Source organism: Dendrobates tinctorius, unplaced genomic scaffold, assembly GCF_039654945.1.
Source record: "Dendrobates tinctorius isolate UK_male_01 unplaced genomic scaffold, ASM3965494v1 ptg000120l, whole genome shotgun sequence".
Classification (NCBI taxonomy): Eukaryota; Metazoa; Chordata; class Amphibia; order Anura; family Dendrobatidae; genus Dendrobates; species Dendrobates tinctorius.
Window position 1 is genome coordinate 37,520,658 of NW_027361788.1, and position 22,875 is coordinate 37,543,532.

Below are 22,875 nucleotides of genomic sequence, written 5' to 3' on the forward strand. Positions count from 1 at the left end.
TGGGGTATTGTCAAGAGGAAAATGAGAGACACCAGACATAATAATGCAGACAAGCTGAAGGCTGCTATCAAAGCAACCTGGGCTTCCATAACACCTCAGCAGTGCCACAGGCTGATCGCCTCCATGCCTTGATGCAGTAATTGATACAAAAAGAGCCCCGACCAAGTATTGAGTGCATTAACTGAACATACAATTCAGTAGGCCAACATTTTGGATTTTAAAATCATTTATCAAGCTGGTATTATAAAGTATTCTAATTTACTAAGATAATGACTTTTGGGTTTTCATTGGCTGTAAGCCATAATCATCAACATTAACAGAAATTAACACGTGAAATAGATCACTCTGTGTGTAATGACTATATAATATATGAGTTTCACTTTTTATATTGAAGAACTGAAATAAATTAATTTTTTGATGATATTCTAAATATGTGAGAAGCAATGGTATAATAGATTTGTATCTATGTCCTTGTATACCACCCCTCACACACACAGAGCACTTTATATGAATGTAAACAAACTCTCCAGAGTTAAAACTCGGGCCATGAATGGCGAGGCGGGGGTAAATTCTTCACTGTGGGGGACTTTGGATTTAAAAGTGATGTATAATGGATTTCATTTCCCCATTTCCCTTCAAATCAAGGTAACATAATTTTAAATCTCCTGAACCTGATTCATTACTCCTCATCCAAATCTTGTTTAGCTGAAATAAGTACATCCAGGAAGGAAGACTTTCAATATACTTAGCATCAATCTAGAAAATAAACACGTAAACCTTCAACCCTAGGGGATGGATTTACAGTTGTGGCCAAAAGTATTAACACCCTTGCAATTCTGTCAGATAATACTCAGTTTCTTCCTGAAAATGATTGCAATCACAAATTCTTTGGTATTATCATCTTCATTTAATTTGTCTTAAATGAAAAAACACAAAAGAGATTGAAGCAAAAAGCAAAACATTGATCATTTCACACAACACTCCAAAAATGGGCCAGACAAAAGTATTGGCACCCTCAGCCTAATACTTGGTTGCACAACCTTTAGCCAAAATAACTGCGACCAACCGCTTCTGGTAACCATCAATGAGTTTCTTACAATGCCCTGCTGGAATTTTAGACCATTCTTCTTTGGCTAATGCTCCAGGTCCCTGATATTTGAAGGGTGCCTTCTCCAAACTGCCATTTTTAGATCTCTCCACAGGTGTTCTATTGGATTCAGGTCTGGACTCATTGCTGGCCACCTTAGAAGTCTCCAGTGCTTTCTCTCAAACCATTTTCTAGTGCTTTTTGAAGTGTGTTTTGGGTCATTGTCCTGCTGGAAGACCCATGACATTTGAGGGAGACCGAGCTTTCTCACACTGGGCCCTACATTATGCTGCAAAATTTGCTGGTAGTCTTCATACTTCATAATGCCATGCACACGGTCAAGCAGTCCAGTGCCAAAGGCAGCAAAGCAACCCCAAAACATCAGGGAACCTCCACCATGTTTGACTGTAGGGACCGTGTTTTTTATTTGAATGCCTTTTTTTCTCCTTTAAAATCTATGTTGATGCCTTTGCCCAAAAAGCTCTACTTTTGTCTCATCTGACCAGAGAACATTCTTCCAAAATGTTTTAGGCTTTTTCAGGTAAGTTTTGGCAAACTCCAGCCTGGCTTTTTTATGTCTCGGGGTAAGAAGTGGGGTCTTCCTGGGTCTCCTACCATACAGTCCCTTTTCATTCAGATGCCGACGGATAGTACGGGTTGACACTATTGCACCCTCGGACTGCAGGGCAGCTTGAACTTGTTTGGATGGTAGTCGAGGTTCTTTATCCAACATCCGCACAATCTTGCCTTGAAATCTCTTGTCAATTTTTCTTTTCCGTCCACATCTAGGGAGGTTAGCCACAGTGCCGTGGGCTTTAAACTTCTTGATGACACTGCGCACGGTAGACACAGGAACATTCAGGTCTTTGGAGATGGACTTGTAGCCTTGAGATTGCTCATGCTTCCTCACAATTTGGTTTCTCAAGTCTTCAGACAGTTCTTTGGTCTTTTCTTTTCTCCATGCTCAATGTGGTACACACAAGGACACAGAACAGAGGTTGAGTCAACTTTAATCCATGTCAACTGGCTGCAAGTGTGATTTAGTTATTGCCAACACCTGTTAGGTGCCACAGGTAAGTTACAGGTGCTGTTAATTACACAAATTAGAGAAGCATCACATGATTTTTCGAACAGTGCCAATACTTTTGTCCACCCTCTTTTTTATGTTTGGTGTGGAATTATATCCAATTTGGCTTTAGGACAATTCTTTTTGTGTTTTTTCATTTAAGACAAATTAAATGAAGATAATAATAACAAAGAATTTGTGTTTGCAATCATTTTCAGGAAGAAACTGAGTATTATCTGACTGAATTGCAGGGGTGTCAATACTTTTGGCCACAACTGTATTCTTTAAGGTTTATCTACATTTAGGAAATCATTTATTAGTTTACTGTTGCTATTATATTTTATTCTAAAACTATGACTTCTTCATGAGCACAAAATGAAACGATTATAATGAAATTGACAATTATTTTACAGATATAAATACTTAAAAACATTTAAAGTCTAGCTTTAACCGTGTATTTATTTCTAAGATCATAAATAACATGTTTGCTTCCTGTGGTCTTCACTAGAAGGAACTTACTGTATGCAGTTTTATACTTGAGTTCAATGTATAAATGGCATGAAATTTTGAATATTTACAGAAAAATATTAATTTGAATGTGGGTAATTCACTTGAACGCTTTCCTGCCAAGTAGAATTTTTTTTTTTCTCCCTTTCTTTCAAAAGCCATCCTTTTTTTGTATTTACATCAACATAGGCATATGAGAAGGAAAAAAAGGAGGCCTTCAACAGGTCTTCCGTTTTGAAGACAGCAAAACAGCACCCCGCAATTGCAGCTGGTGCGCACACACCACCACAATCGCATAATTTTAAAGCTGCTGTCAGTGACTGACAGAAAAAAATCAGAGCAAGCTCTGGGCATGGTGCGGGCTCAGGTCCTGTCATCACTCCATTCAAGGGGAATTGATATAGTAGACACTATGTCCTATGTTGGGAAGATGCTAAAGGGTTTTGTGCTGCTCAGTTCAGCTAAAAAAATCAAGCATGTGCATTACCGCTCCACTCACATGGGGTCCTGTTACCCCCATGTGAACAGAGTTCTATGTGTGTGTGACACCTTCATTCAACTTTATGGGTCTATGCACATGCGTGACTACCCCTCCCATAGAAAGTAAATGGAGTGGTGGTCACTTTTGCGCTCTACCACTCCACTCACACGCGGGACAAATGACTCCCTTACTTATGGGGGACCAACACTGATTTATACCCTTGTATACAAACTAGATGATGTTATTTGTGGGATAACTCCAGTAAAGGGCCTGTCAAACTAAGCGATATCGCTAGCAATATCGCTATAACGTCACTGGTTTTTGTGACATTATAGCGATATTGCTAGCGATATCGCGATGTCTGATACTTACCTCCGACCGCTCCCCCGCTGGTTATCGCTGATCGCGCGAGAACCTCCTGGACCGTTTCTCGTCGTCAGCTTCCTGCTGTGGAGACGAGCGACACGTGGACGCGGGTGGGAGGACGTCAGTATAGCCTCGTCTGACAGGTAAGTAGCGACCCCCGACCCCTGCGATGTCGCTGGTGAGATCTGCCAGTGTGGCAGCTCACTAGCGACCACTTAGCGATGCACCAGCGATCCTGACCGCGTCATATCGCTGGTTGGGATTGCTGGTGCATCGCTAAGTGTGACAGTACCTTAAGGTAAATGGTGTGAAATTGGTCTCTACAAGGAGTAGATTTGATTTAATCTCTGTTAACCAATCTTAAAGGTGCCAAATGTATTACGAGATGTCCACCTTTTAATAAACATTGTGCCAAGCACTACAATTAACCCTGAAATGGAATGTGTCATCAGGTTTTTTTTGTAGAAGGTTAAATGTATTTTTAAAAATATTATATTTTTTTTTATATTTCATGATCTATATTTAAAAAAAACAAGTAGAAGTCTTGCAATTTCCATTGTAGCTTCATACTAGACACAAACCTACAGTTCTTTTAAGCATGCCACATGGACAAAGGCCTCCACAGACAGATTTTGAGTTAGTACAGAAGTATTTTCTGGATATGCTTTAATCTAGGAAAAGGTGCAAAAGGAGGAGAGGAGGTGTCATAACACCTATTGTGAATGGTAGATTCTGTGTTATCTGCTGTATATTGAGGTGTTATCAGTCATTGTATTGGAGGGGGAAGAGGTGAGCTGTGATATCACCTATTAAGAATGGTGGATTCTGTGTTATCTACTGTATATATAGGTGTTATCAGTCATTGTACAGGAGGAGGAGGTGGGCTGGACATCACCTATTGTGAATGGTGGATCCTGTTATTTCCATTATAGAGGTGTTATTAGTAGTTGTAATCCTGACTGCAATGATATTGAAACTTATGAACAAGTCATCTGTACAGAACATGACATTTTAATTTAGTATAAGGGTGGCCAGTTTGAATATTGCAAGATTTCAGAATAACTTTTTTAATATACAATGGGGAAAATAAGAATTTGATACACACATAGTTAAAATTGTTGGTACCCCTCGTTTAATGACAGAAAATCCCACAATGGTCACAGAAATAACTTAAATTTGACGAAAGTAATAATAAATAAAAAATCTATGAAAATCAATAAATGAAAGTCAGACATTGCTTTTCAGCCATGCTTCTACAGATTAAAAAAAAAATAATAAAACTCATGAAATAGGCCTGGACAGAAATGATGGTACCCATGAAAATAATGTGACAAAAGGGACATGTTAAATCAAGGCGTATCCACTAATTAGCATCACAGGTGTCTACAATCTTGGAATCAGTGAGTGGCCTGTATAGAGGGCTACAGATACTTACTGTGCTGTTTGGTGACATGATGTGTATCACACTCAACATGGACCAGAGGAAGAGAAGGAAAGAGTTGTTTCAGGAGATTAGAAAGAAAATTATAGACAAACATGTTAAAGGTAAAAGATATAAAACCATCTCCAATCAGCTTGATGTTCCCGTAACTACAATTGAACATATTATTCAGAAATTTAAGCTCTACTATCCGACGTTATATGAGCCAAAGTGAACTTCATGGGAGACGACCAAGGAGGACACCATTGTTGAAAAAAAAATCATAAAAAAGCCAGACTGGAATTTGCGAAACTACATGTTGACAAGCCATAAAGCTTCTGGGAGAATGTCCTATGGACAGATGAGACAAAAATGGAAATTTTGGGAAGGCACATAAGCTCTATGTTCACAGACAGAAAAAATGAAGAATATCAAGAAAAGAACAATGTCCCTACTGTGAAACATGGAGGAGGCTCTGCTATGTTCTGGGGCTGCTTTGCTGCATCTGGCACAGGGTGTCTAGAATCAATGCAGGGTACAATGAAATATCAAGACTATCAAGGAATTCTAGAGAGAAATGTGCTGCACAGTTTCAGATAGCTTGGTCTCAGTTGCAGGTCATGGGTCTTGCAACAGAATAATGACCCAAAATACACAGCTTAAAACACCCAAGAATGGCTAAGAGGAAAACATTGGAACTATTCTGAAGTGGCCTTCAATGAGTCCTGACCTAAATCCTATTGAGCATCTTTGGAAAGAGCTGAAACATGCTGTCTGGTAAAGGCAACCTTCAAACACGAGACAACTGGAGCAGTTTGCTCTTGAGGAGTGGGCCAAAATACCTGTCGAGAGGTGTAGAAGTCTCATTGACAGTTACAGGAATCGTTTCATTGCAGTGATTGCCTCAAAAGGTTGTGCAACAAAATATTAAGTTAAAGGTACCATCATTTCTGTCCAGGCCTATTTCATGAGTTTTATTTTTTTTTCAATTCTGTGGAAGGATGGTTGAAAAGCAATGTCTGACTTTCATTTGTTCATTTTCATAGATGTTTGATTAATACCGTATATATCATTGTATAAGCTGAATTTTTCAGCACATTTTTTGTGCTGAAAATGTCCCACTCAGCTTATACATGAGTCATTGTCCAGAATGCCGCCAGGGGAGGGGGAGCGGTAGAGCAGTGGCAGGAGCCGGCGGTTGTGGCTAAAGCCTGTGCCACTGCTAAATAGCGCGCACAGTGACAGCTGCAACTGTCGGCTTCCAGAAGACATCATATTCACCGTCCTCTGCGTCATCGCTGCATCTCCGCTGGTCCTGGTGCCGGCAGCTCTTCCTGTACTGAGCGATCACGTGGCCCCGGTTATTAAGGTAATGAATATGCGTGCATCTCCACTCCAATAGGCGTGGAGTGCATATTCATTACCTTAATGAGCGGTGCCACGTGATCGCTCAGAAGGAAAAGCTGCGGGAAACCGGCACCAGCGAGACGCTGCAAGGGCATGCTGACGGAGGGTGAGTAGGATGTTGTTTTTTTTTGTAATAGCAAGAATGCATACCAGGATGGGAAGGGGGAGCCATGCATACAACGATGGAATGGGGGGAGCCATGCATACAACGACGGGATCGGGGGAGCCATGATGCATACAAAGACGGGATGGGGGAAGCCCATGCATGCAACGATGGGATGGGGGGTGAGCCACGCATATCAGAACAGCAACGGGGGGAGCCATGCATACCAGGACAGGAAGGGGGAGCCACGCATAGCAGGACAGTGACAGAGTGAGCCACGCATACCAGAACAGGATGGGGGAGCTACGCATAGCAGGACAGGGATGAGGGGCCAATGCATACCTGGCTTATTCTTGAGTCAATAAGCTGTTTTCCGTGGCAAATTTAGGTGCCTCGGCTTATACTCGGGTCAGCTTATACTCGAGTATATACGGTACTTTTGTCAGGTTCAAGTTATTTCTGTCACCAATGTGAGTTTTTCTGTCATTAAACAAGGGGTACCAACAATTTTGACCACGTGTATATTGCCAATTATGCAAGTTTTCCAACCTACAACGCATGGAGATGTCTGTAATTTTTATCGTAGGTACACTTCACCTGTGGGAGACAGACTCTTAAGAAAAAATACAGAAAATCACATTGTATGTTTATTACATAATTAATTTGCATTTTATTGCATGAAATAAGTATTTGATATAATAGAAAAACAGAATTTAATATTTGGTACAGAAGCCTTCGTTTTCAATTACAAAGGTCAGACGTTTCCTGTAGTTCTTTCTTGACCAAGTTTGCCCACACTGCAGCAGGGATTTTGGCCCACACTTCCATACAGATCTTCTTCAGATCTTACAGGTTTCAGAGCTGTCGCTGCGCAACATTGAGTTTCACCTACCTCTAAAGATTTTCTATTTGGTAACGATCCGTCTCCAACACTTTTATTGAGGGAAGGAGGTTATTTGCCAAAATCTCGCGATACATGACCCCATCCATCCTCCCTTCAATACGGTGCAGTTGTCCTGTCCCCTTTGCAGAAAAGCACCCCCAAAGTATGATGTTTCCCCCACCATGGTTCACTGTTGGGACAGTGTTCTTGGGGTTTCACTCATACTACTTCTTCCTCCAAACACGGCGAGTGGAGTTGATACCAAAAAGTTCTATTTTGGTCTCATTTGACCACATGACCTTCTCCCATGCTTCCTCTGCATTATCCAGATGGTCATTGCCAAACTACAAACTGGCCTGGTCATCTGCTGGCGTGCCAAACTACAAACTGGCCTGGTCATCTGCTGGCGTGAGAAGGGGGACCTTGCGTGCCATACAGGATTTTAATCCATGATGGCGTAGTGTGTTACTAATGGAAATGTTTGAGACTGTGGTCCCAGCTCTCTTCAGGTCATTGACAAGGTCCTCCCGTGTAACCCTGGGCTGATTCCTGACCTTTCTCTGAATCATCCTTACCCCTCAAAAAGAAATCTTGCATGGACCCTCAGACCGAGGAAGATTGATAGTTATCTTGTGTTTCTTGCATTTTCTAATAAATGTGCCAACAGTTGTTGCCTTCTCACCAAGCTTCTTGCCTATTGTCCAGTAGCCCATCCCAGCCTTGTGCAGGTCTACAATTTTGTTCCTGATATCCTTGGACAGCTCTTTGGTCTTGGCCATGGTGAATACATTGGAGTGTGACTGATTGAGTGTGTGGACAGGTGTCTTTTATACAGGTAACAACCTAAAAACCTGATTCAAAGTGATTTTCTGATGACATACTCCATGCAATACATTTTAGGGGGATGTCAGTCTTCAATATGCTATTTTTTCTCAAGGATCAAACACATTCACTCTCACCTCTAAGGTAAGGAAGAGTGAGTCCATTCCTTCTAAGAACTGCTAGTGTATTCTGAGGGGATTTTCCCAGTGGATTTATTTTCTGCAGCATTTCAATTTAAAGCCTTATTTATGTCGATCTTAACATTAAACGTCTGTATTCCCAATAGAGGGTGAAATGTCAGGACGCAGCATCTATTGTGGAAGACAAGAGTCTGGAAAAATGAACAAACCCCTGCCCGATGCTAAAAGGAAACAGCTGCTTTTTGGCTCATTTTGAAAGATGATTCATCTGCACCAAGACTCGAAAATCTTCATATGAGACACTGATATATGTGTTTATGGGGAGAGGAGTTTGATGTTGGCAAAGCTTGCTTAGAAAATTGTCTCCAATGAGCAGAGATAATTAGCCATTAAACCTCAACACAGAAATGTCAACATAACGCTATATAAAAGGTAGTATTTCTGCCGAAGGAGCGTTTCTCTTATTAAATAGATTGTGTGAGATTAAGAAAGATGATACTTTTTATTTTCAGTGCCATTGTTGCCTATAGGCTGTGTCAAGTACTACAGCTCAGCCACTTTTCATTTCGAAAGGATGTATTACAATACCAGACACAACCCACGAACAAGAGCGATGTTGTAATCTGCCAGCTGAAAGGCAATTTATAGAAAATTGTAGTTGATTGCTTTAAACAATCTTCAAGTTCAGAATTATTAGATGTTGTGTATAAGATTATCAGACGGTCACATGACAAATATCAATTAATGTTGACCGGACACTCAGCGTCTTCCACTCACACACTACCTACTCATCTCACGCCCTATCTGTCGGTGTACCCCAGCCTACAACCTGCAGTAACCCTCGTTCCACCAAACCGCTGTAGATTGTAAGCTCTCGCGGACGGCGTTCTCTCTCCTCCTGTACCAGTCGTGACTTTTATTGTTTAAGATTATTGTACTTATTTGTTTGTTATGTATTCCCCTTTTCACATGAAGAGCTCCATGGAATAAATGGTGCTCTAATAATAATGATAATAATAGTAATGCAACCCTAAATTGAAGTAATCTTATTACTGCCTATACATAAAATGGAAATATAGCCAGGACTACAGAATAGGAGAAGGACTTGGGCATTCTAACTGCAAGAAAGCTAAGCAGTAGTACTTAATACCAAGTAGCAGCTGCAAATGTATATTACATTTTAGGGTGTATTGAAAAAAAAATACATATATATATATATATATATATATATAATCTAGAGATAGATAATGTGTAAATGGTAGGATCATCAAGTTCAACCTTTCCCTATGTATTTTTGCAACCGATATAACACATGCATTACCCAGTACAGAAAATCACATTTTGAACAGCTCTAATGACGAAAATCAGAAGCTTTGGAAAACTCACTTATAATTGTCATCTTCTACAAACTTCTGCAGCTCTTCTATGTACCGAACAGACTTCAAATACTTCTGTACATGGGGTAATGTTGCAAGGTGATCTGCAAAAGAAAGAAATCATTACTCAGGGCTTTATTTTGAAAGGATTCATTAACTTTTACATCTTTTTTAGTGCATGTACAGTATTATGTGCAATACAAATAGTTAACTGCTTTGCTCCTGCAGCTTACATGCATTTCACTACATTGCAAGCTGCTCACTGTCATGAAGTGTCAATCCTGAAAAACTGACTCTCCAAAATTGTAACCAGACCACCACTATAGTATTGTATTCTCGTCTCTTGTCTCTCTGAAATTAATAAGTTGAGATTTTTTAGTAGATCAGCTTGATAACACCATTGTAATAGAAAGAAAGCCCCAGGTTGGAGACATCAGAGTAAAAAATACAGACAGCTGTAAACATTAGCCAAAAGAAGACTAATAACAGACCTCTATTGATTTTATTCACAGGTATTACAGCTTGGGGGACTGGAAAATATTGAAAACTCATCTTCAATCTTCACATTCATTTTCCTTTTTTTCAACTAAAAAATGCATTCCAACTATATACCTCCTAAAGACTAGAGCATATGGTCATCATGTGGGGGGTAGGACATAGAGGACTCCTATTAATGAGCTGAACTAAATACACAGCAGTATTTGTCCATATATTACATGATCACATTTCACCTAAATGGTCACCATAACCATATTGCCTCTGTATAGCTGGCCACATATATCCTCAATGAGTACAGCTGATCGTCTGAGGTTTTTGAACTTGGATTTAATGGCTCATTGCTGCATTTAATTTAGTAAATGGCTGTCTGGATGAAATCCCTTTAAACACCAAGTTTGCCCTATACCTATCCACATTCTTCTATTTGGGTGCATGGGTGCTTGTGGGACCTATATAGTTTTATAAATAAGCAAAAATGTAAAACAGTAAAGTACAGACCCAATGAAAGTATGTATACATGATCATCATGTAACAGTGCTTCGTGTGTGTACATATATGTATATATTTTTTTGTTTGCTGATATGCAAATATACATATGCACACATACAATCATGCCTGGCATCAAGAGTCGAGCTGTCAGGATGTTACTTGCTCTAATCCCTAGCAGGAAAATTTCAGTGTGGGATAGGTAACAGGTTATAGGATACTAACAGGTGGGATTGATTAGTGCCTGTGGCGAGAGGACTATTTCCCAGGTATAACTTGATGCTTCTCATATGGTGTTTTACAGTAAGTATTTCCAGAATTTGGGAACGTTCCTCTATAAACGCTGTGTTTGATCATCATGTTCAGAGACGTCTTTTAAACTCTAGCCGGCCGGGTGCCCTGGCAAACACACTTGTCACATTCCACTTGTTCTCATAGATAGAAATTGGAAGGAGAAACCATAAATTTTACACTTGTTTTGGAATGGCTTCCTATTATTCTTGGACTCAGTCATGCCTACTATAAATTGGCATCCATAATGATATCCATCCTCTGAATGTAGGATTTTCCTGGGAGGAGGAAGTTCCTCAAGGACTGATACTAGAATGTCTCCTTTTTTATCAACTCGCAAAATGAATCATAGCATCTAGTATTTTACTTCATGTAGCATCCAAGGAAAAGCAGACTACATGTATTATCCATCAAGTAAGCTCTCTACAATACTATATCCTCTAGAGATAAGAAATCTGCTCCGATCTAGTGATAACAACACCAATCCAAGCGCCTTTCCTGATGACTTTTTGACTCAGAAATTTTTGTTAAGATGACACAAAACTAATGATATGTGTGAAGGGAACTGGCTGATTAGTTCATTTCCATAGCAAAGATTAGCCCCCTTCTCCACCACAGTCCATTTAAAGGAAAAGAAGCTTAGCTAATGAAATGAAGCCGACAGCCCCATTTGTTTACAAGCCATTATGTCTGGGCTTTGATTAGGCCACTCCAAAACATTTACATGCTTCCTCTTAAACCACTTGAGTGTTGCTTTAGCAGTATGCTTTGGGTCATTGTCTTGTTGGAAGGTGAACCTCCAACCCAGTCTCAAATCACTGACAGACTGAAACAGGTTTTACTCAAGAATGTCCCTGTATTTTGCACGATCAATCTTTCCCCTCAATTTGGTCCCTTTTCATTGTCCCTGCTGCTGAAAAACATCCATATAGCACAATGCTGCCACCACATTTCACTGTGGGGATGGTGTTTTGGTGTGATAAGCTATGTTCATTTGGTGCCAGACATATCATTTACCTTGGTGGCCAAAAAGTTCCATTTTGGTAAACTCAAAATGAGCCTTACAATTTTTGAGTGTAAGTAAAGGCTTTTTTTCTTCCCACTTTTCCATGAAGGTTATCACAATGGAGTGGACGGCTTATGGTGGTTGTATGGAAAGATACTTCAGTCTCTGTTTTGGAACTTTGCAGCTCCTTCAGGGTTTCCTCTGGTTTCTGTGCTGCCCAGGCTGACTTTTGGTGGGCTGCCCTCTCTTGGCAGGTTTTTTGTGGTACCATTTTCTTTCCATTTGATGATAATAGATTTGATGGTGCTTCGGTGCATCATTAAAGATTGTGAATTTCTTTTTATAACCCAACCCTGACTTGTACCGCTCAGTAACTTTGTCCCTGACTTGTTTGAAGATCTCCTTGGTCTCCATGACGTTGTTTGATTAGTGGTTCCTCTTGCTTAATGGTGTTAGAGCCTCTGTGGCCTTTCAGAAAAGGTAAAGTGTATATACTGAGAGACCATGTGATACTTAGATTTCACACAGGTAGACTACCACTTTTATAGACACCTCTCCATTACTAAGCAGTGGGCTCGATGTCACCAGGTAATACATAGGTGACATCAACCTCACAAATATGAACCTCACTTGCCACCGCCACAGGGCAAGTGGGAAAGCACCGGACAAAGCGCCAGAATTAGTGCATCTAATGTGCATTTTCTGGGCTGCTATATTTAGGCTGGGGGGAGGGCAATATCCATGGCCCCTTACCAACCTGAGAATACCAGCCCCCAGCGGTCTGCTATAGCTTACCTTGTTGTAGAAAAAAAAAAGGGGGGGACCCACTCCATCTTTTTTTTTATTTATTTAAATAATTTTAAGAAAGACGTGGGGACTTCACTATTCTTGATAACGCTGACAGCTGAGGGTTGCAGACTGCAACTATCAGTTTTGCCTGGCTGGTTATTAACAATATAGAGGAACCAATGCAGTTTTTTTTCATTAATTTATTTATAGCGCAGGCTGGTGAATACTCCTATCAGCCACCGCCTGCTTGCCGTTATTAGCGGCAGCAGGCGTAGTCTGATGGAAGTAGCAGTCCCATCAAATAGAAAAGAAGAACAGCATCTCTTCTAGGTGATTAGAAGTTTTCAAAAACTTTATTCTGCCAAAATGCAACTTTTCGACCTTTGCAAGTCTTTGTCAATCATGCTTGACAAAGAACTGCAAAGGTCGAAAAGTTGCATTTTGGCAGAATAAAGTTTTTGAAAACTTCTAATCACCTGGAAGAGATGCTGTTCTTCTTTTCTATTTGATGGTATATGCTCCAATTGGGTCATTGGACCAGAACGTGCATCTCTTTATTGAAGTGCTGTCGGCTAACACGTGCTGTTATTGGAAGTAGCAGTCCCATCAGCCCACGCCTGTCATCGTAAGTAAACTTTTTTACCACCAGTCACAGCTGGTGACATGGTCATCTGACAGAGAGGAAGCCGCAGCACTCTGACCGGCGGTAATGATCATACTGCCAATCAGAGCCTCAGGTGTTTCTCGTGCTGTCATGCAGATGATAGTGCGAGAAACACCCAGTGTTCGTGGTGCCGAACTCGAACAGTAAGAATATACCAAGTTCTTGTGAAATTAATTTACCATACTGAAGTTATATATGCAACAAATAGAAAACAGACAGAGAACAAGGTAAAAAAATAAAAATAAAGGAACAATGCCAACCATAATTACAGGAGACTTGCAAATCAGCGATGATTCTCAGAATGTTGTTCATCTGGTTAGAGCGCTGTTCGTTCTCCATGATGCTGCCGGATGCTGGGTATGCAGAGTCTACGTAGATGATATCCAGGAGGTAAATTCCTGCAATACCAAAATGAGAGAATGTATAAAAGATGCTTTTTTCTGTTTATATCATACAAACAATCTTGGCTTTCCACACAGAACCCTACTGGGATTTGTAATGCTCTTCCTACATTACCCCCTGGTTAGAAGGATTCCATGAATATAAGTAGCTGACAGGTTGTTTCGCTGCTGGGACTCAATGTGATCTGGAGAGCCACCATACACCACCACAGAGAAAATAAAGGAAAGATAAACTGCAAATTTACTAATTCATAACGGACAGAGAGATTACAATTTATTTTTTTGCTGATTTGCACTGGAAAAATCAGCCATGAAATAGAGTAATAGGCAAATAGTGAGATTTTAAAGGGAACCTGTCAGCAGGATTGTGCACAGTAACTTGCACACAGTGTCAGGTTGGCACAATTATACTGATTAAAATGATATCTGGAGTGATGAAATCCGTCTTGTGGTTGTTGTTTAATCTTTATTTTCAGTTTTGAATTAATCATATGCGCGTGCTTCGGGGCAGCCTGTGGGGAAAGGGGTCGTCATGTGGTGCTCTGATATTAGGTATTCATAATGCAGCCTGCTGACAGATCACTGATCCCTCAGTGAACTGACCCCTTGTTTACATAATAAATATATGTACACATTCTAAAGAAAAAAACAAACTTCTGCAGTCAGGTGCCAGCCGTGGCACCTGCGTCGCAGCACAATCACATGTTTAATGTGTTGTTAATAAATATGCTTGAGATTATTCTGAAACTACATAATCAATTTTAAAATGGTGCCTGCCACACCTGCGCAGTAGCAGCTATTTGTCATGTCGGACACTGTTCACACCAGGGTGTCTGGCAGACAGCGGTAATACCCTATTCCACTACAGTATTGTCATGTCGGACACTGTTCACACCAGGGTGTCCGGCAGACAGCGGTAATACCCTATTCCACTACAGTATGCTCAGGGACTTTGTTGGGTATTCTGTTCCAGTCGGGATAGGGTTAACCAGGTTGTCATGCTGGCTGAGGGCTGGGCCACGCCCTTGGTCTTTAAATAGTCCGTCCTGACTATGGGCGTCGCCGACTATAGCTTTTGCCTAGTGCTAGCAATACCGGTCAGCAGTGGTGGTTTTGGAGCGTCTCATATCTGGTGCAGTATATCTCTCAGTTGTTCTTTCTCCTATCTGTTATATATACTAGGTTGCCCTTGCACATTATTGTATTCCCTTGTGTATTAACGGTGTGGTGTTTCTTTTACCCCTGTCCATACGTATTTGTGGGGTCTGGTGTCTGGTCCCCTCACTGGGTGGAGGGTGGTGGGTTCAGCTTAGGGCTGGACAGGAGACAGGGACAGGGTGGTGGCCCAGGCAGGCACACCTTCAGTGTAAACCCTGGGTTGAGGGACAGACAGGGTTTTCCCTAGTCTGAGGGACACCGCAGGGGTCCCGGGGTTTTAGCCTAAAGTAACCTAGGCATACCATGACATTATAGTTGGCCCAAATACTAAAGTTTAAAAAAAAAAAAAAAAAAAAAAAAGTATAGATAGGGAATATAGGGGTTACTTACTATGGATCCTATACTTTCCCTAACCATGCAGCTGGAGGCTCTATCCATACAGGTCACTGAACTTAGGGGGGCGGTCCAGCAACAAGGCCTGTCAGCTCCTGCAGTACCTGCTGAGGCTGCAGCCAGGGCAGCTGAACCCAAGTTTCCCCTTCCTGAACGATTTGCTGGTGATCGTGGTAAGTTCACGGTTTTTCGTGAATCATGCAAATTGTATTTCCGTATGCGTCCACATTCCTCAGGTAATGAGGCTCAACGCGTGGGCTTGGTGATTTCTTTGCTGAGTGGTGACCCACAGGCTTGGGCCTTTTCACTCCCTTCTGACTCACCGGCATTTGAGTCTGTAGATTTTTTTTTTCTCTGCTCTGCGTTTGATCTATGACAATCCGGATAGATTAAACTTAGCAGAGTCTAAGATACGCTCACTACTACAGGGTGAGCGACCAGCTGAGGATTACTGCACGGAATTCCAGCGCTGGGCGGTGGACACGCAGTGGAATGACCCTGCGCTTAGAAGTCAATTTTTGCATGGGGTTTCTGGAAGGGTTAAACAGACTCTCCTAATGTACGAGACTCCCGCCTCTCTGGAGGTTGCGATGGCACTTGTAGTACGCATAGACCGCCGTCTCCGTCAGGGGGCGCTGGTTTCGTTGCCTCCGGGAGGTGGGGGAGTTGTAGGTGAGGTTGCCTTGGGTGAATCCGTGGAACCCATGCAGATCGCTGGTATAGCACAGTCACCGAGTAACAAGCCTAAACGTCCTTGGCACAGAAGGCAGGGGGTTTGTTTTTTTTGTGGCAAAGGAGGACATTTTATTAACGCTTGCCCCCTGGTACCTAAGAAGGGCGCGCTGGCGGAAAACTGATAGGCTCAGAGGGTTTGGAGGAGTCTAGTCTGAGCCTTTGTGTATCCTCCGTCATGGTTTCCCAGTGTATGCTCCCTGCTAGGGTAGCACTTGGGGGGCAAATGCTCTCTATTACAGTGTTTGTTGATAGTGGCTCAGCTGCCAATCTCATTGATGAGAAGTTCGCGCATACAGCGGGATTTCCGGTGGAGAAATTGCCGAACCCCATCCGGGTGGTTACCATCAATGCTTCCCCGTTGTCTCAAGGGGAGATCACAGAGTGTGTGTTGGATATACAACTCCACATTGGAGTATTACACTCAGAGCGGGTAACTTGTAAGGTGCTTAGTAACTTACCGGCTCAGATGGTTCTGGGCTTTCCATGGTTGTCAATGCATAATCCTGTTATTGATTGGAAGACCCAGGACATAATTCAGTGGAGCAGGGAGTGTCAGGAGAGGTGCCTGGCTACATGTATTTCCACTTTGACTCCCAGTATCCCGGAGCCGTTGCTGGACTATGCGGATGTATTTTCTGGGAAAGGTTGTTCAGAACTACCTCCACATCGCCCCTATGACTGTGCTATTAGGTTGAAACCAGGGGCCAAGTTACCTAAAGCTAGAATGTTTAATATCTCAGGTCCCGAGAGGCTAGCTCTCAAGGAGTACATTGCGGATAGTCTGAGCAAGGGTCATATTAGACCTTCCTCTTCTCCTCTGGCTGCTGGCTTCTTCTTTATTAAAAAGAAGGATGGCGGTTTACGCCCGTGTCTGGATTTCAGAGAACTCAACCAGATTACGGTTCGTGATCCTTACCCTATGCCACTTATACCCGATTTGTTCAACCAAGTGGTTGGTGCCAAGTGGTTCTCCAAACTGGACCTCAGGGGGGCGTACAATCTTATAAGAGTCCGTCAGGGGGATGAGTGGAAGACGGCATTCAATACCCCTGAGGGTCACTTTGAGAGTTTGGTAATGCCGTTTGGGTTGACTATGGCACCGGCGGTCTTTCAACATTTCATAAATGATGTCTTCTCTCATTTGTTGGGGAGATTTGTTATAATTTATCTAGACGACATCATTTTTTCTCGCGACCATGATACAAATATAGAGCATGTTAGACAGGTCCTGCAGTTGCTCAGAGAGAACAGGCTCTATGTCAAGCTTGAAAAATGTGTGTTTGTCGTACAGGAGCTACCGTTCTTGGGTTATATAATCTCCGCCTCAGGGTTTAAGATGGACACCGCAAAGGTGCAGGCGGTACTACATTGGGATCGGCCTGATAATCTTAAGGCGCTTCAGCGATTTCTTGGCTTCTCCAATTACTATAGGAAATTTATTAAGAATTTCTCTATGATTGCCAAACCACTTACTGACATGACTAAGAAGGGTACCGACTTTTCTGACTGGTCCGAGCCTGCGGTACAGGCGTTTGAATTCCTCAACAATAGTTTTGCCTCAGCGCCCATTCTGGTGCAGCCCGATGTCTCCTTATCGTTTGTCTTGGAGGCGGATGCGTCGGAGGTTGGAGTGGGGGCTGTACTGTCTCAGGGCCCATCTTGGGCCAAGTTGCATCCGTGTGCCTACTTCTCCAAGAAGCTGTCGCCTGCGGAGCGTAATTATGATATTGGCAACAGGGAATTGTTGGCCATCAAATTGGCATTTGAGGAGTGGCGACACTTCTTGGAGGGGGCTGTTCATCAGATTACTGTGATAACCGACCATAAGAATTTGCTTTATTTAGAATCTGCTAAGCGCCTGTCCCCCAGACAGGCTCGCTGGGCATTATTCTTCACCCGGTTCAACTTCATTGTTACCTATCGACCTGGTTCGAAGAATATTAAGGCAGACGCTTTATCCAGGTGTTTTCCTGGTGGAGAGTTATGTGAAGAGCCGGTGCCTATTCTCCAAAAGGGTGTGGTGGTATCTGCCATCACGACAGAAATTGAGGCAGAGATTGCGGAGGCTCAGGAGGAGGTACCGCCGGGGTTGCCTGCTAATAAATCTTTTGTGCCACTACATCTACGCTCTAGAGTGTTAGGCGAACATCACGACACGGTACTGGCAGGTCATCCAGGGGTTAAGAGCACTCTGGAACTGGTATCGCGTCGTTTTTGGTGGCCTAAAATCCGGCAGGATGTGGCCTCATATGTGTCTGCCTGTACCACGTGCGCACGGGCCAAGACTCCTCGTTCCCGTCCCGCTGGTAGGTTGCAGCCTCTCGGGGTGCCCAGTAAGCCATGGACTGAGATTTCCATGGATTTTATTACAGACTTGCCCGCCTCGGCGGGGAACTCGGTCATTTTGGTAATTGTTGATAGGTTCTCCAAAATGTCACATTTCGTTGCTTTACCATCTTTGCCCAATGCTAAGACTCTTGCTCAGATATTTATTCGCGAGGTGGTCAGACTTCATGGTGTCCCATCTGACATTGTGTCTGATCGAGGTACGCAGTTTGTGGCAAAGTTTTGGAGAGCTTTTTGTTCTCGCCTTGGGATCAAATTATCTCATTCATCGGCTTTCCACCCTCAGTGGAATGGGCAGACTGAGCGGATGAACCAAAACCTGGAGCAATACTTGCGCTGCTTTGTTTCCGACAATCAGGAAGAGTGGTCAGCGTTTCTTCCTCTGGCAGAATTCGCAATAAACAACCATTGCCAGGAATCGTCTGGGGAATCTTTTTTTTGTGTGTATGGTCAACATCCTCAATTTTGTACCTTGCGTCAGGGGTGCTCGGTTGACGTCCCTGAGAACCAGTTGGGAGCTCAATTGTCGTCTGTTTGGAGGAGAGTCAAGCAGCGCTTGTTGAAGGTGGGTTCCAGGTACAAACGGGTGGCTGACTGCAGACGTGTGCCAGGTCCGGACCTGTGTGTGGGTGATTGGGTGTGGTTATCTACAAGGAACATCAAGCTCAAGATACCGTCACTTAAGTTGGGTCCCAGGTTCATTGGCCCATTTAGGATCTCCGCAGTGATCAACCCCGTGGCATTTCGTTTGGAGTTGCCGGCTGTGTATAAGATTCATAATGTGTTTCACAAAGCATTGCTAAAAAGGGTCGGGGGTTTGGTGGATGGTTCTCCCGGGCCACCACCTCCCGTCTTGGTGGATGGCGCGTTGGAATTTGAGGTGTCCAAAGTGGTGGACTCTAGGGTTGTGCGTCGCACTCTACAGTACCTGGTCCACTGGCGTGGCTATGGTCCTGAGGAGAGGACATGGGTGCCGGCCTCAGACATTCATGCTGATCGACTGGTTACTATGTTCCATCGTCGCCATCCGGACAAGCCAGGTCCTCGACATGGTGAGGTTCCGGAGGTCCCTCGTAGAAGGCGGGGTACTGTCATGTCGGACACTGTTCACACCAGGGTGTCCGGCAGACAGCGGTAATACCCTATTCCACTACAGTATTGTCATGTCGGACACTGTTCACACCAGGGTGTCTGGCAGACAGCGGTAATACCCTATTCCACTACAGTATGCTCAGGGACTTTGTTGGGTATTCTGTTCCAGTCGGGATAGGGTTAACCAGGTTGTCATGCTGGCTGAGGGCTGGGCCACGCCCTTGGTCTTTAAATAGTCCGTCCTGATTATGGGCGTCGCCGACTATAGCTTTTGCCTAGTGCTAGCAACACCGGTCAGCAGTGGTGGTTTTGGAGCGTCTGATATCTGGTGCAGTATATCTCTGTTGTTCTTTCTCCTATCTGTTATATATACTAGGTTGCCCTTGCACATTATTGTATTCCCTTGTGTATTAACGGTGTGGTGTTTCTTTTACCCCTGTCCATACATATTTGTGGGGTCTGGTGTCTGGTCCCCTCACTGGGTGGAGGGTGGTGGGTTCAGCTTAGGGCTGGACAGGAGACAGGGAGAGGGTGGTGGCCCAGGCAGGCACACCTTCAGTGTAAACCCTGGGTTGAGGGACAGACAGGGTTTTCCCTAGTCTGAGGGACACCGCAGGGGTCCCGGGGTTTTAGCCTAAAGTAACCTAGGCATACCATGACACTATTGGTGTATAATAGAGGTGACCGATAGCTGCTTTTGCGCATGCGCCAGCGGCGCCATCTTGCTAGAGAAGAAAAAAATGTCCTCCTGCAGTATCTACATATATTAATTATGTAAATTATGGGGCAAGTCACTGACAGATCAGTGAACGGTCAGCAGGCTGCATTATGAATACCTAATCAGAGCACCACATGAAGACCCCCCTACAGGCCACCCCGAAACACGAGCATATCATAAAGGGAATCTGTCACCTATTTTTTGCCATATAAGCTGCGGCCACCGCCATCAGGGGCTTATTTACAGCATTTTGTAATGCTGTAGATAAGCCCCCGATGTAACCTGAAAGAGAAGAAAAACGAGTTAGATTATACTCACCCAGGGGCGGCCCGGGTCTGATGGGTGTCGCGGTCCGATCCGGCGCCTCCCATCTTCTAGCGATGATGTCCTCTTCTTTGCTTCCCATTGCGGCTCCGGCGCAGGCATACTGCTCTGCCCTGTTGAGGGCAGAACAGAGTACTGCAGTGCGCAGGTGCCGGGAAAGGTTAGAGGTCCGGCGCCTGCGGACTGCAGTGCTCTGCCCTCAACAGGGCAGTGCAGTACGTATGCGCTGGAGCCGAGATGGGAAGCAAAGAAGAGGATGCCATCGCTAGAAGACGAGAGGTGCCGGACCGGACCAAGACACCCATCGGACCTGTACCGGACCCGGACCGCCCCCAGGTGAGTATAATCTAACTCGTTTTTCATTACAGAATGCTGTAGATAAGCCCCTTATGGCGGTGGCTGCATCTCATATACGAAAAAATAGGTGACAGATTCCATTTCACTCAAAACTGAAAATAAAGATTAAATCTGTCTTGTGGTTGTTGTTTAATCAACCAAGGTATCATTTTGTTCAGTCTAAAGGCGCTGACCTGATACTCTCTGCAGGTTACTGTGCACAATCCTGCTGTCAGGTTCCCTTTAACATGTCCTTTCCACATGCTGTTGAAATTGACTGGCGGCTTGGATTTTAAACTCAGACAAATGTGAATCTCTTGATTTGTTAAGATTTTTCTAGTTTTTTTTTTTTTTTTCAATGAGGAAATCAAAATCTGCAGTAAAATCAGCAAGCAATGTGTTGCTGCCAATTTTGGAATAGACAACCAGCAGATCTGAAGCAAAATCATTTAAAAACTAGAAATTTCTTTATTTTCATAATCCACATGATTTGGTAGGGATTTCCTTGCAAAGCAGTAATCAAAGCAAAAGGTGGCTACTTTGAAGAACCTAGAATATAAGACATATTTTCAGTTGTTTCACACTTTTTTGTTAATTCTATAATTTCACATGTGTTAATTCATAGTTTTGACGCCTTCAGAGTGAATCTACAATTTTCATAGTCATGAAAATAAAGAAAACTCTTTGAATGAGAATGTGTGTCAAAACTTTTGGTCTGTAATGTATGCTTTAGAAGTTATCAACTACAAATCCAATTAGTGTAGATTTAACACTAAAATGTTGTAATCTGAGGAGACTCATGAAAATGAATTGAAACACTTTAAAATTAAATATAAAAAAATAATTTTACATAATACATTTTTTTTTTATAAATGTAATGTAAAAATATGCAAGTAGACACAATGAATAAATAAAATGCATTAAAATTTTCACATAAAATTGAAAAAGAAAAATTTCTCAGACACTAACTTTTCCAGGGTAAATTCTTGTACCCAGCAATCCAGACAGCAAACACTTGTAAAATATTACTGAGCTCCAAATTACATTTTTAGAAGTTTGATTTTTGACTTTAATCGCTGCAAGTGAGACTTGTGATTCAGAACAGCACAAGCAGCCCTATAATTACTGCCTGCTGACATCAAGGCCAAGGAATTTGATCTTTTCAAAGGGTCGACTGATCCCGTTATTTGCCAACAGTAATATGGGCTTCCCAGTATCTCATAACTCTGTCTACTTTCTTCTATGCTAGATTTCTGCATCCAAATAAAAAATACTAATAAGTCAGTGTGTTCCCCGGAACCCGGAAGACCTTCTCCTCAATTCCACCTTTCACATCTCACAGGGCACCTGATTATCAACCAGTCCGTGTCTCCATGTAACAACCTCAAAGTGAACTTTGTGGTCGTGGTATGTTAGCTCAAGGTCTATTAGGAGGTGTTAGGGGTTGTTTCTGCTACTAACCTGATAAATTTGTACTTTTGATCTATCAAGCATTTTCTTATTTTTTTTGTGGTCAAATCCATATACCGTACATTAAAAGCTGTCGACATCTCATGAGGAAAGTGTTTAACTTACTTCTAGGTTACCCAATTAAAAATAGACTTCCTCGAGTTGTTGGCATGTTCATTCAGGACTGAGAACTATTTATATATAGGTGCTAGGACTAAAACAAGCTTCACACTCATAATCCAATTATTTAGTAAGATCCGCTGTGGAGCCCTCATCTTATTTCAGAATATGTATAAGGTTGTAATGCCAAGTTTACATCTTTGTCCCTATGGTTTTCTTTATATATTATACAAATATTATCTCAGTGGTAGAAACCCATGCCCTAAATGATAGAAAATAAGCCACAGTGGCAGACTTGTAGCAACATGAATTGCTGGGAGCTATATATCCCAGTAGGAGCCAATTCAAGTACATTTTTGAGCATTACGTGCACTTTTTGCTCTTTGAGCTGTAATAAAGGAATTAAAGAGA

General features: G+C 42.6%; 1 protein-coding gene across 9 annotated transcripts in view; it reads right to left on the reverse strand.

Moving 5' to 3' along the window:
* RALGPS1 (Ral GEF with PH domain and SH3 binding motif 1) overlaps positions 1–22,875 on the reverse strand; it is a 1,264,350-nt gene that overhangs the window by 343,870 nt on the left and 897,605 nt on the right. For 8 of the 9 annotated variants that reach the window (XM_073541175.1, XM_073541174.1, XM_073541173.1 and 5 more), the window contains 2 exons: positions 13,653–13,790; positions 9,669–9,762 (listed from right to left, as the gene is read on the reverse strand). In XM_073541175.1, coding sequence (XP_073397276.1) covers positions 9,669–9,762; positions 13,653–13,790 — 232 coding nt within the window. The remainder of the gene's footprint in view (positions 1–9,668; positions 9,763–13,652; positions 13,791–22,875) is intronic. The other variant, XM_073541171.1, reaches the window with a different exon arrangement.